The 17,962-nt window shown below is 36.8% G+C and overlaps 1 protein-coding gene and 1 pseudogene across 1 annotated transcript; one reads left to right on the top strand and one right to left on the bottom strand.

Annotated features, from left to right (window-relative positions):
* Window positions 1-11,385: 11,385 nt before the first annotated feature.
* LOC145938663 (uncharacterized) lies at window positions 11,386-12,214 on the bottom strand (annotated as a pseudogene).
* A 4,502-nt stretch (window positions 12,215-16,716) lies between these two features.
* LOC145938662 (uncharacterized) lies at window positions 16,717-17,688 on the top strand. The gene has a single exon (XM_083042430.1). The coding sequence runs from the start codon at window positions 16,717-16,719 to the stop codon at window positions 17,686-17,688; it is 972 nt and encodes a 323-aa protein (XP_082898556.1).
* Window positions 17,689-17,962: the final 274 nt, after the last annotated feature.

Raw genomic sequence — 17,962 nt, 5'->3', positions numbered from 1 at the left:
TCGACGAAGACGATTCTAAAGAACCACACAAAAGTAAGGTAAATATCTAATATTGTCAGTTCGAGATATTTAGCTCAGTTGTTATTATTCTCTGTCTCTGATCACCGGATTGTCCTCCGTTAAACCGACTCTTTTAAACTCAACATATCGCGCAGACTCGGTCCTCCCCGTCTCATTTCTCCGAACTTTCTAGATTCTGTGCGGTATATAAGGAGATCGATGTTCGGAATGCGCGTTCTGTTGATTTTCGTTTAGTGCGAAATAAGTCGAGCGTTAAGATCGCGCTTTAATTATCCAAGCGTCTTCGGAATCGCTAACTAGAAATATATACATTGATCAACTATCAATTCTCGTGATCTTTTATATTAATTCCTGTGCTATTTTCCTCTCAATTTCTTCAAGCATTGCCTCCTAATTCACATACTGCATTCTCTCGCTTACTCTCTCCTTCTCTCTCTAAATTACTCTCCATCTCTTTCTTTCACGCTCCGTCCCGCACTCTTCTTCATTCTTATCGCCTATCGTTCTCTCGGAGCGAAACCGGCAAAACAATTTGCGTGCTGGCAAAATTCTGCCCGTGCGTGAACAGTTTCCATAAATATAAAAATAATATTGTGAACAATACTCAAATCTGCTCAAAAGACAGCAAAATTTGGCTTGAAATGTCAGAAGAAATGAATAAGACACCCCATTTTCCTTGTATACATATGCTTGCAATAATATTTATAATATTAAGAATATTTTATTTAACCGAGAAAATTTAAACAAGGAAATAAACTCGACATTAGAGTCATCAGCTAATTTAGAGTCATCAGCTAGTTTAGAGTCATCGAAGGATATATCAGAAAGTTTAATAACGGACGACGAAACTGATACTTTCGAGATTTCTGTTTCGAAACAAGAATTTGATACAATAATCGAAAACCGTTTACACAAGAGAATCGGCCGTAATTTAAATAAAAAAATAAGTTACAGAAAGAATTTAAGATTTAGATTAGGTCTTTACCAAGAATTTTTTGCAAAGTTATTTTGGAAAACAAGACGGTTGCAATCCTGTGCAATAAATTATATTAATCATTACATACCGCAAAACATAGATGGAGGATACCTTAATGGTAAATATATTTAAAAATATTTCTATATTTTTAATGATAAATCTTGATAGTTAATTACTTTTATTATTAATATCTTGAGTCCTTTATTTCTTTTTATTCCCAAATTTACTTCAATTTTTTTCGATATAATATATAATATATTTTCTATTATATATATATATAATAGGAATAACTGCAAAAAATTAATATAATATATATAATGTTATATTATATTATGTTATTATTATATATTGTATATTGTTTGTTATTATTATTATATATTATATATTATTTGTTTTTAAATTAGGATACTGTCGGTGTGGTAGCACCATTAATGTAAAATTTGAATTAAGAGACTGTAACACAAATGTCATATTATTATGTAATTTTAAAAAAGGCAAAAAAACTAAAAAATGCGGTCCATTATATTGTAACGGCCAACGTCTCGTCTTAACGCCCGTCACCGTCAGTCACGATTTTCTTTTTTTTCTTAATTATTATTTCTTTTTATTATCTATCTTCTTTCTTGCCACCAACATTTAAATTATATTTTACACGAGATTCCACAATAATCACATTTAATCTCAACGCGATAATACGAATAAATCGCATCTAAATACTGCCGACAACAATTGAAGGAACACACAACATCGCGCCTGTCAAAACTAGCAGACGACAAGGCGGCCATAATAGAACGAGAGAGAGTTTGGAGAGAAAGCTCTCTTCGACTAACGCGAGAAAATTCAAATAGTCTAATAAAACGATTTATGCTCTTTTCCCTTTTTCAATATTTAAACGTTAAATTAATATTATTATCACTAGACCATTCACGTCTAGCAGTCAAATTACGATATATAAACATATTTATAAAGATATTAATTTAGATATATTAATAATTGTATTAAGAATTATGTACGTATCATTCAGTGAAGTATTGCAAATAAGATAGTTATATGTAATACGCTTACATTCATATATATATATATATATATATATATATATAACTTTTAACGCACACAATCAATTCAAGAATTCACACATACATGTATCTACATTAATTAGCGACCAACGATATTGATACTTTAACAATATTATATATATAGATTAACTCATATGATTATATATGTATGTCCGCACGTGCTCGTATTAATTTCAGTATGCGACAGCATTCTTATGTTATAATTTATAAATGTAGTCGATCGAGGTTTGAATGTGGTTGATTGATGTTCGTTCGAGGTTCGAAGGTGGATGATTGATGTTCGATTGATGTTCGAAGATGGTTGATCGAGGTACGAACGTTGTTCGAAAGTGGTTCAAAGGTGGTTGATCGAGGTACGAACGTGGTTCGAAAGTGGTTGATCGAGGTACGAACGTGGTTCGATTGACGTTCGATCGAGGTACGAACGTGGTTCGAAAGTGGTTCGAAGGTGGTTGATCGAGGTACGAACGTGGTTCGATTGACGTTCGATTGAGGTTCGAACTTGATTTGCGTATTCGTTGTATAAAAACATACCAACTTTAGTTTTCTCATGGTCTGGGAATATGCTAACTTTTTGTTTTCTAATCTGTGTGTGCTGACTTTTGTCTTTTTATCAAATATTATATGTCATCCCATACTTTTGTCTTTTTATCTAAAGTAACATTATATTTCATCCCCTACTTTTCTACCAAGAGCGGGTCTGTCTCCGCGATGTTCGTCATAAAGTCTCGAGTAGTCATCGAAGTTAGTGGAAAAAATAGTGGAAAATAGTTTTAAAAATGAATTTCGTAGACATATTGCACCATGACGATCGGCCCAGGTGGGTCGATATGATATTTCGTGACGATCGACCCATGTATCACGACTTGTGGTATGAGTCGGAGCGTGAGGTGTGTATTAGGTGGGTGCGGATAGGTCGGGAATATAACCGCTATTATAATGACCAGCTGTGGGGCGACATGGCGGAAGAGTTCCCTTACGGTGAATGGGACGATGTGTGCTGCCTTCGCCAGTTGTTCGGGGAGGAACCTTATCCTCCCGAACCTGTCCCGGAACCATTATGGGTCTAGTAAGTATTTCTTTTCAATTATAAATTATTAAAATAATAAATTGATTAATAAAATAAATAATAATATATTTAATAAAAAATTTCTGTCATGTAGGAGTTCCGCCCTGCCGCCTCGCAGCCACCGCCCCACCACCTCGCAGCCTCCGCCTCATACCTTGTGGTATGACTTGTGTCATGATACTTGGGTCAATCATCGCGAAATATCATATCAACCCACCTGGTTTGATCATCATGACGCAACCATCACAGTATTTGATATGTATATATATTATTTTATATTTTATATTTTTACACACACACACAAAATTATAAATATTACACATACCTATTTTATAAATAAAAATTATTTTAAATATAAAAATACATATTTTACTTTAGAATAATTCCTCTCCCTGCATCCCTAATATTAAGAATAGCACAAGAAATATTAAATTATTATTAAGAATATTATTATAAGTACAAAAATTTTTAAAAATCTCTCTCTCGCGAACACCTCTCTTTCACTGCATCATCAATCGCAACATCTCTCTCGCTCTTGCATATACGCCTCTCTTGCGCTATCTTTCTCTTTACTTGCTACCTCTCGCTACCTCTCTCTCCATCTCGCACTATCTCGCGGACGCTATCTTCCTTGCGCTCGCATGCGCCTCGCTGCAACACCTCTCTCGCGCTACCTCTCGTCATTTTGCACTATCTCGCGAACGCTATCTCTCTCCTTCGCGTGCGTCATCACTCTCTTGCGATATCTCTCTCGCGTGCGCCTCGCGCTCTCCTTCGCGTTCCTCTCTTCCCACGGACCCCTCACCAATCAAGCCTCGCGCTCTCCTTCACGTTCCTCTCTCCCCGCGGACCCCTCGACCATAAAGCTCCACGCGGTCTTTCGCGGATTCCTCTCTCCCCGCGGACCCCTCACCCATAAAGCTCCACGCGGTCTTTCGCGGATTCCTCTCTCCCCGCGGTCCCCTCGCGGACCCTAACCTCGCGGACGCCTCCCCCACCCCGCGGACCCCTCGCGGACCCTAACATCGCGGACGCCTCCCCCTCCCCGCGGACCCCTCGCGGACCCTAACCTCGCGGTCGCCTCCCCCTCTCCGCGGACCTCTCGCGATACATCGCGGACGCCTCCCCCTCCCGCGGCCCCCTCGCGGACCCGGCACCTAAATCGCGGACGCCTCCCCCACCCCGCGAACCCCTCGCGGTACATCGCTGACGCCTCCCCCTCCCCGCGTGACGTCATTCCCCGCGCCACAGGTTCCCCTCGCCCCTCGCCCCCCTCATTGCCCCCTAGTTAGAATCGGCCTAGTATACCTACTAAAACGATTTATGCTTTTTTCTCTTTTTCAATATTTAAACGTTAATTTAATATTATTATCACTAGACCATTCATGTCTAGCAGTCAAACTACGATATATAAACATATTTATAAAGATATTAATTTGGATATATTAATAATTATATTAAGAATTACGTATCATTCAGTGAAGTATTGCAAATAAGATAGTATATGTAATACGCTTACATTCATATATATATATATATATATATATATATATATATTATGAGAAAATAGCAAGCAATCTACATTTTGCATTACTACATACATGTGATAATCTATATATATGCTATACTAATTTCTTTCGTTATAATAACTTTCTTTTTACACTACCATCCTACTATTTCTTTCATAAGTACATAATTGTTAGTATAATTTTATATTAGCAAATATATATTTATGAAATAATTAATTGGATGATTGTAACAAGAAAGTAGTTATTATTATGAAAGAAATATAGGACATCACATATTTGTAGTATCGCATATGTAGTATCACATATATATATATGGTATTTCTTTCATATTAAATAAATATATATATATATATATATATATATATATATATATATTTGACGTGTATTGTTTTAATATAATGTTAAAATTTAAATAAGAAGTATATTAAATTAGCAACAACTAATAAATTAAAACTTTTCAAAATATTTTAAATAAAAATGGTTGTACAAGATAGTTATTTTTATCTATAGTAAGAAAAGAAGACCGTCGTATTTTGAAATATGACGGGGGTGGTGGCGGGTTCTTTGCTTATTTATTTAAAGATGTTATCATATACAAAAATGAATGATATAATCTCTAAAAACTCACCTTTAAAAAAAAGGTAAAAAAAGGCACCCCTAGTTAAGGGCACGCCAGTAACAAAAATTACCCATTGCAAACCCATGTAGAATCCTATGAAAAATTAACCATTGCAAACCCATGTAGAATCGTATTAAAAATTATCCATTGTAAACCCATGTAGAATCGTACTACAAAAGTAATGATATAAAAAAAAAAATTGCGCCAAGTGAAAGTAGAAATTGTACCAGTGGAAAATTAAAGTTGCAAACATATAGAGTCGTATAATGAACCAGTAAAAATTTAAATTTGCAAACCTCCCCCATGTAGAATCGTACCATAAAAAACTTATCTTTTTAAAAAAAAGATAAACAAGATGCCAAGTCCATGCGCCATGTGAAAAAGTGTTACACAAAAAAGTATTTTTAAATAAAAAAATCTGTCAATTGACAAAAATTCATGTTCTAAAATTAATATCTCTACAAAAAGTAATGTCCAAAAATTGCGCGAATAAATAAACATTTTTACAAAAAATTAAAATTTAAAAACTTATGCAAATTTAAAATTAATATAAAATAAAAAGAAATAAAAAAATTTTAGTTAAAAAAACTTGGCGCGCTGCTAAGTTTTTTTCAAAATTACAATGCACCTTAAAGTTACATTAATTAATTTAACTACAAAATATATTTTAACTGCAATAAGTTTTAAAGTAACAATTTAATTTTAATATCATTAGGATATTATTTAGCAGCGCGCTAAGTTTTTTTAACTAAAATTTTTTTATTTCTTTTTATTTTATATTAATTTTAAATTTGCATAAGTTTTTAAATTTTAATTTTTTGTAAAAATGTTTATTTATTCGCGCAATTTTTGGACATTACTTTTTGTAGAGATATTAATTTTAGAACATAAATTTTTGTCAATTGACAGATTTTTTTATTTAAAAATACTTTTTTGTGTAACACTTTTTCACATGGCGCATGGACTTGGCATCTTGTTTATCTTTTTTTTAAAAAGATAAGTTTTTTATGGTACAATTCTACATGGGGGAGGTTTGCAAATTTAAATTTTTACTGGTTCATTATACGACTCTATATGTTTGCAACTTTAATTTTCCACTGGTACAATTTCTACTTTCACTTGGTCTTAAAACCGCATACGTATGGGTGACATATTATTGAATTTTACAAATATATATATATATATATATATATATATATATATATGTCAACAATGCCTTATATCAGGAATTATAAATTTGTATGTTGACTTAAAATACTGTACATGCACTCATATGTATAACTAGACGTAAATTATTAATGCTATCAAGTTCCTTCAATATATATATATATATTTGCTAATATTAAAATGGTTATAACAACAAATGAGAATTCACACATACATGTATTTACATTAATTAGCGACCAACGATATTGATACTTTAACAAGGGTAATAACACAATAACATTTGTAGCCAATGTCATACGATTTAACGGTTTATTTCAAACGACGATAAACATACTTAATTACACAGTCTTAATGCTCTTAAGGACACGATATTAATAACATGTTTTCGACTTAAGAATCAAAACATTTTTAGAAATACAAATGTACTGCGCAAATATTCTAAGAAGTCAGCAAATATACCGAGAATGTTTATATTTTCGCGACACGTGTCTCATCGACACTGGTCACGTATGACTACCGAAAAACTGGGGGTAGCCCAAAAATATAATATGTATATAACCGCTCGCAGATTCATTAACATACATTAAGATACAGATAGAGCAGAACAGATCATTACTGAAAATATTATCAGAGATATACCGAACAGTCTCAATAAATATCATAATAGTTATATCGATTTCTAGATACGATTCGCATTAATTAAGATTATTAATAGTTATAGAATATATATACATATATACGTGTTATAATAAAATAATAGTAGTATTTAAAACTCATTTATTCACATATCAGTAATTATCCAGCGTCCACAAATTATCATCGTAAGTATTGACAACTTTTCTAAATCATTCTCACAGTGAACATTGTAAAGTTTCGCGATCACTTTTTAACTAACCATACAAAACGAAATTTGACCTAATACTAACAAGTGAAGTGACTTAACTTTAACGAACACGCTCGCATAATAAATTAATTGTTAACACGGTACCCTAACACTCGATACGACTCCGCGACTCTCGAATCTCTTCAGCGTCCGTCGATACTCGCATCTTTCTACTGTCGCTCCACTCGTCGAGCTCTCTCCTTATTGCATGATCTTCAAGAAAATAACCACAAGCTCAGACTGCTACATATACAATATATATATATATATATATATATATCAATTATTATTTAAGAAGATTTACTCTTATCTGATATTAATTCGGTCTTCCATTAATACTTTTATTCCATCTACCGCGCGCCTCTCACAGGGCGTCGTATAGCTCCTATCCTTCTGAGCGCCTCCGAAAGGGCGAGCAATCCTTGACATTAGCTCCTTTTTCTGTACCCATCTCTCGGAGAGCGCCTCAATAAGGGCGAACTTCTATCTATCCACAAGGTCTCTCAGGGCGATACCCACATCTATCTCAACCTGTAATTAATGAAAGACAGAATCAATTAACGCTACTTAAAAATTAATTAAACACTAATAAATATAATCAACACATAAATATATAAATATATATCTATTTAACCAGACTAAGTGACAATTTATACGTATAACACTATATGCTCACCTCGTCATTGAACAATAGATGTGCCCCCGACCGTTCAAGGACCATCTAGAACCTCAGGAAACCCCGGAACCTCTATCGGAAATCCCCTTATTCTTTTGCCAAAAAGGCTTGGGATACTTCCACCGGTCTACCAACTCCACACTTTGCCAAGTGTGTTCCCAGCTCTTCCTCGCCGTACTAGAACATACAGAATACGAATTAGTAAACACTGTACTATGGTTAGTGGCGTCTATATAGGGTTAAACTGCGATTTTTGCAAAGGGTCTCTAACAATTGTAAGGCCAGGACCCACATGTCCTTCATGCAGAGATAAATATCTCGATTACATAATTGGAACCTCAGATCTAGATTACACAGTAGACGGAGAATTAATAGAAATAACGGTAGAAAGGCAAATCACAAACGCGCAATAAAGTTCAACCAAAATACCTGTATAATAATTATAAGGAAGAATAAACGTATGTACATGCATACACATTTTACATCGAGACATTATTATTATATAAACACCAAATCAGTAACATAGTAAATAAGAGCTCGCGTACGCATTACTCACATTTCCCCCTCTCAAATCTTATCGAAAAAATATACATCTCTACCCAACCGCTTATAAAATTTCCTATTTTTATAAATAATACTTTTCTAGCGTCCTAGTTAAGATTAACGCGTTCTCCTTTACTCCTGACCACGTGTTCTACCGCTCGGCTCCGCTAGTCAGGTGTCTCATCGCGTACTCGTAGAGGCGCGCGAACGCGTTAGAAAATACTTACCCCCAGGTCGTGACAGGCGTGACCTTGTGGATAGATAGAAGTTCACCCTTATTGAGGCGCTCTCCGAGAGATGGGTACAGAAAAGGAGCTAATATCAAGAATTGCTCGTCCTTTCGGAGGCGCTCAGAAGAATAGGAGCTGTACGACGCCCTGTGAGAGGCGCGCGGTAGATGGAATAAAAATATTAATGGAAGACCGAATTATTATCCGATAAGTGTAAAATCTTCTTAAATAATAATTGAGATATATATATATGTATATATATCTATATATATAAGCACCGTCCGTCTGTCTGTATGACCGCGAACTACTTTCGCATTTGTGGACCGATTCTCTCGAAACAGGTACCAAAATTTCGCAAATTTTCCGGGGATTATGACGATGTGGTTTTTTTTGTTTTTACACCCCCACCCACGCACCCACCCACGCAATCGCATATTTATGGACCGATTTTTTCTAAATGGGTACAAAATTGTTGCAAGTTTTTCGGGGATGGCGAAGATGTGATTCTCTTTAAGTTTTACACCTTCACCCACGCACTCACCCACGCACTCACATATTTATGGACGGATTTTCTCGAAATCGGTATTAAAATGTTGCAAATTTTTCGGGGATAGCGATGATGTATTTTTTTAAGTTTTACACCCTTACCCACGCACCCACCCATGCAATTACACATTTATTAACCAATTTTCTCGAAATTAGTACCATAATTTTGTTAATTTTTCTGGAATGACATTTTTCGAAGATGAATACTATGTGGTTTTTTTGTAAGTTTTACACCTTCATCCACGCACCCACCCACTCTATATACACTCGTCAAAAAAATTATCGCCACACGTAATTAATATCAAAATTTAGCATAAATTCAAATAAGCGTATCTCCGCGGAAAAATTGTCGTATTTCAAAAATTTTTTTTTGTTTTAAAGGGTAAAGTCTCTACTTTAAGGAACTTTCGTTCGATTTTGATTTTATTCTCTCCCCTTTTCTCTATCCCTTTAAAAGGAGGGACGTGTTTTTTTTTCGAAAAAATTGCATTGTTTGACGAACTCTATGGAGTGTACTAAATTTTTTTCGCAAATATCATCATAACTATCGTAAAATATGGACTTTTCTCTACAAATTTAAAAAAAAATTGAATACCGTACGATTTTTTTTCGCGAAGTTACAGCATATCAAAGTTACCTATGCATTTTTGCCTATATATTTAATTACCGCCAACATTAGCATTACCCGATGGGCACTACGGGGAGGTTGCTGGTCGAATTTTGCCCATCGTGTGTGTGTGTGTGTGTGTTGGGGCAGGGATATATGTGTTCGTATATAAAATTGTATATTTCTGCCTCGTCTTCGGATGACCTCTTGCAGGCGCTCACGCATATTAATGCAGGCTCTAATTGTGGCTTGCAGAATTTCGAACCATATTCGATGTAGGGCTGCTTCCAATTGCTGGAAATTGGTTGGTAGTCTTTCAAAATCATGCACCCATCTTCCCATAAAAGATCATCCGAAGACGAGGCAGAAATACACTACTAGTAAGTGGGCACGTATGGCCCGTCATAACAAACCCCCACCACTCGGCCACTGGCGCCGGCCCCCCACCACTCGGTCCCTGACGCTGTCAGATATGGCCCGTCAAACTAACCCTCCCCCACCACTCGGCCGCGGACTCTAGAGAGGGGAATGGTGGGGGGGAATGCCGATTGGTCACGCCGGTGAGATAAAAAAGGGTAATAAAATGTATTTGCATAGGTCCCCGGTGCGTCGAAGGAAATCTTCGATAATAATTACGGTAAGAAATAATTGAAAAGGAAGAGATTATACAATATTATATTTAAGTAGACGACTAATGACATGACAGAGGGGCGACAAAATTATCCGACAAAATAACGATAAAATGCTGAAGTCGCCGTGGTATACCGAAATCATTGTAGGGAGTATGACATCCCCGTCTACCTCTTGCAGTAGAGCGAATGGGCACCGGCGTCCATGTATAGCGCTGAAAAAAATTAACACAAGCATTTATTTCGGCCGAGCGCTTACTCAGCGTCGCATTGGCAGATATCGTTGGTAACGAAGGAAACAAAAAGATATACAAAAAATACAATCGGCCAGCGTCCGTAATAATGCCTAACCGATTACTCAACGTCGACGGGTACTATCGGCACCTCAGGTAACAAAAAGATTTCTAAGGTGCGTCGAAGGAATTCTTCGATAATAATTACGGTAAGAAAAAATTGAAAAGGAAGAGATTACACAATATTATAAGTGGATGGCTAACGATATGGCAGTGTCGTGAGAAAAAAATAGATAATAAAACATGCATAGATTCTGGTGCGTTGAAGGAAATCTTCGAAGATAATCGCAGTAAAATGTGTTTGAAAAGGAAGAGATTACACGGGAATGGTGATATGTGTATTGTTGTTCGTATGACGAAGCGACTCGTCGTTGGGAGAGGTGAACAGAAACGTGTATGCATGCAAGATGGGAAAATTTTTTGTTGGTGGAAGGGAAAGAAAGAAATAGACTTTTTTGAGTAAAAATATATGTGGTTTATATAAAATAATGTTGTTATTACACAAAAAGTTACAAGAATATTCATGGATACAATTTTCGTTTCATTACTATTATACTTGTTATTTGATTGAAGTAAAGCGAGACTAATTCCAAAAATGTTATCTCAAAATATACATCGAGAAATGTTAAATCTTTTATTTGTGTGCGTACATTACGCTCTATTTCCTTGCTATTACCTCTGATTGTAAGTTTTATAACGTTGTTATTAATATATTTATTGAGCGGTAGATTAATTTCTATTTCATTAATTAGATACCGCGCACATTCGTTAACACTGCAAGAAATTAAATTTAATTGATTCAAATTTGCGTTCACACAATCAACTATATTTTCTAATCCTAAAAAAGTTGCTTTCTGCTATTGCGACGTTGTAAGTTTTTCGTTTCTTCGCTACTGGTGCGTTTGTTTCCGTATCTCCGACGTTATCGGAAGAAGTATTTCCTTGTTCATTTTCACGATACGTTAGTAGAACAGCTCTTGCTCCATACGCGGTGGTAAAATTTATAATTATCTTGTTGATAATAATTGAACTCAAATTAATTTTATCACCGTTTAAGTATGCAGACACCCGTTCTATATTTTCTTGAAATTTCTGCCACGATTCCATATCGAAGCAAATCCCTGACGTTCCATGAGATGTTAATTTAACAATCGGTTGGAAATCCAGTTCGTCTCCGTTCGCAGTCATCAGTCCCACATGAAGTTTCTTTGTATAGGATGAATTCAATCCATACGTTGTGGACAACAGCATATGCTGATTTATTTTTTCCTCGTTGTTGCATCCTGGTTTGGAAACACAGTTGGAAGCTGATGGTTTCACAAAATTCGAAATTTCCTCGTGATTACTCATGATGATTGTTTCTTCTCGAAAAAAATTATCGAATATACGCCGAGAGAGAAGTATTCGTTGAACAAGTATCGAGAACCGTAAACTTTCTTATTAACGAAACTGAGCGTTTGGATGTCGCCGAATGAATGAGATTATTCTTTCCGAATAACCAGAGGAAAAGAGATAAAATAGAAAAGTGGAGGGGAAATGCACGCGCATAATAATAAAAAACAACCCTGATATGGAATTTTACAAACAATTTAGAAGAAATAAAAAAAAACAATATTAGTAGAGTATAAACTATTAAGAATGTACAGCTGAATTTGACAAAAATGCAACGCGATTGTTTACAAGCTATAAATTCCAAGAAAAATTTTATAACAAAAAAAATGTTTATCTCAGCCTCAGTCTTTCTGAAATCTTATCGTAAAGTTTATCCAGTATAAAAAAGAAGAATTTCTGAAACATGGGGAAAAAATGTGAAAATCTGTGTATTTAGGTATTTAAGAATGATAAGTAATGACAAAAAAACCTAGAAATTGCTTATCTCAGCCTCAGTCTTTCTGAAATCTTATCGTAAAGTTTATCCAGTATAAATAAAGGGCGACACATAAAAAAGGGCGATACATAAAATTATCTGTTCCTGATATTTATGATTTTCCCCCGAAAGTCTTTCAGGGGATATTTTTGTAAAATAATCTTGTCCAATAGGAGATTGAGAAATTTTTTCCAAATCTCCTTCTTAGAAAGAGGCGTTTTTATAAAACGGGTATAAATACGAGTTTAAGCGTTAGTAAAAATCAATTTCGAGTTTACGCTAACGAATTACTTGTGTTTTCCAACGTGTGCGTGAGTGTAAAAAAATTTAATTATGTCGAATCTTAGAAATGTCATCGAGAGCTGTATTTTGCTTTCGCAAAGTTTGTGCGGAAAAAATATGAGGAAATTTTTGTCGGAGTTATCGAACATCGATGAAACGAATTACCATATTTTTGGAAAATTCGCGGGTGAGTGTCCTAGCGTAGTGCTCGCGGTTTTATTCCGTCTAGAACATTTTGTCAATATTCGTGAACTTTTGTACATTGCCGGGGAAGTGATAGAAGCGCGTTGATACGCGCTCGTCCTGAAACATTCAATATTTAAAAATTTCTTAATAAGAATATGATACTTTACTTTCTCGTCCTTTCGAATCCAGAGATCGAACATCCAGTTATTGATTTAACCGAGGATGAACCGAATAGTGAGGAAAATGTCACGGAAGAACCACGTGAGCAAACTCCTCGTGAAGTAAGTCCCTTCGACGAAGTTACTATTTTTTCACAACAACAAGAAAATGAGCAAGATGCAATTTCTTCTTCTGAGAATGAAAGAGAAGAGGAAGAAGATGAAGAAGAAGAAGAAGATGAGGAGGAGGAAGAAGAAGAAGGAGAAGAAGGGGGCGAAGAAGAAGAAGAAGATGAGGAGAAAGAAGAAGAAGGAGAAGAAGGAGGCGAAGAAGAAGAAGAAGAAGAGGAAGTTTAGGAGGGAGAGGAAGAAATAGGAGCGGAAGGTAATGACTTTACATAATTTAACTAATTATCTCTTTCTTGATTAAATTTTATTTTAATTAAATAAAATTTTATTAGAATTTTCTTACTCTCCAATTATCGATCCGCGTGTTTCATACTTTCCGGTGTAACCATAAAGACTCATTGGAAAAAGAGAGGAAAAACAAAGGATAAGTGTGAGTCATTGCTAGAATTTTAACATCTCTTTATAAAACTCCAATACGAGAGTGTAAAACATTACTTTATTGAATTTTTATTTTAAATAAATCATTTTTAATCTTTTTCTCAGTGCAAATAGGTAGGGGACGGAGCGTGGAACAACGGCAAGAAGCCAACGAGGAATCTCTCAATCTCCTTGTCACCAATCGTGAAAATTTGAGAGAGGAGGAAGAAGAAGAAGAATACGACGAGGCAACACAGGAAGCAGAAGAAGAAATAGCTCGTCGGGTAAATTATAATTTTAGATATATTGTATTATTAGCGGAAAACGCGCGACGTTTTAGAAATTTCGGAATAGAGGGAAGAGAGGCGACTTTTCATATACGACCGGTATCCGAGGGCGAGAACGTTTACGAGTGGCTAGAAAGCGCATTTCGCGAACTCCACACATACGCAATACAGTCGTGTGAAGTGGGCGATTACATAGGGCTTTCTTTTGACTCCGAGAATTTAATCCGTGGTCCAGCCGGTATATCATTCCGACCTTCGTGCGATTTGACACATGAAAATATTTGGGGACTTGTAAGCTCGTTATCGCAGAGTTCCGGTGAGCTCGATATGACGCAAGATTTTAACATTCGCGTTTTTAGAGTCACACCCCCTGCGGGACGCAGACGAAATGTTAACGCATCTACCCGTGAAGTTATTGCTAAGCGTTCTATTTTAACAATTTCTAACGCAGATAATTTATGTCTTCCTCGTGCACTTGTAGCTGCGCAAATTTTCAACGAGCGTGGAAATTTACGCATGGGACATTTGCACGAAAAATGGAATGCAGTGAGAAGACAAAACTCCGTGTTACAACGAGAATTAGCGTTGCAACTAATGAGCGATGCCGGTGTCGCGATTCCGGAGGAAGGCTGTGGAATTCCCGAAATCGAACGCTTTCAGCAATATTTCGCCGCGGATAATATCTCCATAGTAATATATAATGGCGATACTTTTGGTCGGGGCGGTAAACCGTTATACGACGGAGTCGAATTTCTAGCCAATCTTCATCGCGAAACGAACTCTCGCTTAAATATAATATACCATAATAATATTAAACATTATGATGTAATGTTAAATTTAAGAGCCGCCTCTGGGGGTAGAGATTACTGCGTTCCCTGTAACATAAGTTATCGCATCGATAGGGGTGGACATCGATGCTCTAATAAATGCCCTCGTTGTAATGCCGTTCCGTCGTGTGAGTTGACAAACGAGCAGCCTATTAAATGTGAAATTTGTAGACGTGAATTTTTTAGTCGTACATGCTTGGAGCGTCACCGCACTCAAAAATCGTACGATGGAAAATCGCGACGGAGTATTTGTGAAATTGTACAATTTTGCAACGAATGCGGTTGCTTAATCCATAAAAATAAACGTCACGAATGCGGCGCGAGTTACTGTAACGTGTGTCGTTCTCTCCAACCTTTAAATCACCTTTGTTACATGCTTCCTATCCCTCCTGATAACGAAACCGCCACTTCTAATACCGATCTTATCGATGATAATGGAGAGTTGCAACATTGCGGAAACGAGGGACCGAGTGAACGTACACGTGATAAAAGAAATCGCGTAGCATTTATATTTTACGATTTTGAGACGCGACAGGATCAAACGCTCCAAGGTACTGACAGTGTAAAAATTCATGTGCCTACACTTTGTGTTGCACAACAAATTTGTGTGTCGTGTGCCGATATAAACGAAACGTCGGTGAGATGTCGATGGTGTGGAGCGAATATATATTTCGTCGTAACTCGGTGCAGGAATCCGTAGATTTCGCGACGCGCCCTTTGAAATATTTTAAGCGACTAATTTGTATCGCGCATAATGCCAAATCGTTTGATGCACAATTTATTTTGCAATATATCGTTGAAAATCGAACATCATTAGTACCTCAGGTAATTTTAAACGGTACAAAAATAGTTGTACTAACGATAGGACATACGAAATTTATTGACAGTATTAATTACATGCCGATGCGCTTATCCGATTTACCTAAGGCCTTCGGTCTGACGGACACTTCGGGTAAAGGAGTTTTTCCACATTTATTTAATACTATCGATAATCAATCGTATGTCGGACCACTACCCGAAGTATACTATTATTCGCCCGATTCCATGAGAACAAGAGAAGGTGAAAAATTTCTCGCGTGGCATGCCGAGATGACCCGTGAGAACTATGTGTTCGATTTTCAAAGAGAAATATTACAATATTGTCGCAAAGATGTAGATATTCTTAGGCTAGCTTGTATGGCTTTTAGGAAGATTTTTCTTCTACGCGGAAAGGTGTGTCCCTTCGAAGAATGCACCACTATTGCCTCTACTTGCATGAGAGTTTTTAGAAAAAATTTTCTGCGCGATAGAGAGATAGGTATCATTCCTACAGGGGGTTATAGGAGTGTGAATATGCAATCGCGTAAGGCGCTACAATGGCTGCTGTGGATTAAGCGTGAACTCGGTCATCACATTATTCATGCAGGACGAAGCCGGGAATATCGTCTGCCCGATGGCACTCGCGTCGACGGTTATTACGAGTCAGTAGAAAACGCTACTATCATACATCACGTGTTCCAGTTTCATGGATGTTACTGGCATGGGTGTCCGCGCTGTTTTCAAATTAATCGCGATAAATCGCTTTCGTCGGATCGCGTTGATACAATCGATTTACGATACGAACACACCATCGCAACGACGTTTCGTCTTCGAAGACGGAAATACAGGGTGACGGAGAAATGGGAGTGATTTTGATCGCGAAGTGCGGGAAAATGACGAAATGCGGGGATATTTACAACAACATCCCGCGGTAGAAAACGAACCGCTCGATCCTCGTCAGGCCTTCTACGGTGGACGCACGGGAAATATTGTAACCCGATATGAGATTACAGAGAGCAAGAAAATACAGTACGTGGATGTGTGTTCATTGTATCCGTATGTATTAAAAACAGGCGTCTTCCCGATTGGACATCCAACAGTATACGTTGGCGAGGAATGCGTAGCAATAATTGAAACGGCACCGGGGTATAATTTCGAGTCACTTGAAGGAATCATACGTTGTAAAATACTCCCTCCGCAAGATCTCTTTCATCCTGTATTACCGTATCGGATACAGGGTAAATTGTTATTCGCGTTATGCCGCACTTGTAGCGAGACATTTTCGCACACCGAGTGCACTCATATTCCTTCTGAGCGTGAATTCGAGGGTACATGGATATCGTGCGAACTACAAAAAGCAATTGAAAAAGGATATTTTGTAACAGGGGTTAGCGAGATATGGCAGTACAATGTCACTCGGTACGATCCTTCTATGCGTCAAGGGGGTTTATTTACCGGTTATATAAATACATTTTTACAGTTAAAACAGGAGGCTAGTGGATGGCCGAGCGAATGCGTGGATGAAGATGCTAAAGAGCGTTATCTTCGTGAGTACGAGGAGAGAGAAGGTATCGTTCTTGAAAAGCACAACATCGCACAAAACTCCGGTCTACGCTCGGTCGCGAAACTATGCTTAAACTCTTTCTGGGGAAAATTCGGGCAACGTTCGAATTTACCAAAGACGGAAATTGTTAACACGCAACAACGTTTGATTAATTTACTCGCGAACCCTCAGTACGAAATAACAGATATATTACCGGTAAACGATGAAGTGATATATGTCTCGACGCGAGGAGGCGATCTCACCATCGCATCTTACAAATGTTGTAATAGCAGCTTACACGACGGTGCAAGCGAGATTAAAATTGTATGAATACTTAGAAAAATTAGATAGGCGCGTTTTGTATTATGATACTGATTCTTGTATATATGTAAGCAGCGCTGATCCACACGAGTACGAACCACCCACGGGTAATTTTTTAGGCGATATGACTAACGAACTTGAAAGCTATGGGCTCGCTAGTTATATAGAGTCGTTTGTGTCCGGCGGTCCAAAATTTTACGCGTATGTGGTTCGCACATCAGATGGTCAGATGCACGAAGTTTGCAAAGTGAAGGGTATAACCCTAAACTTTGAAAATTCTCGT

Source organism: Prenolepis imparis, unplaced genomic scaffold, assembly GCF_030444845.1.
Source record: "Prenolepis imparis isolate NDT839.2.m4 unplaced genomic scaffold, iyPreImpa1.0 SCAF_7, whole genome shotgun sequence".
In the NCBI taxonomy this organism is placed as follows: Eukaryota; Metazoa; Arthropoda; class Insecta; order Hymenoptera; family Formicidae; genus Prenolepis; species Prenolepis imparis.
This window is presented reverse-complemented; position numbering and strand designations above follow the sequence as displayed.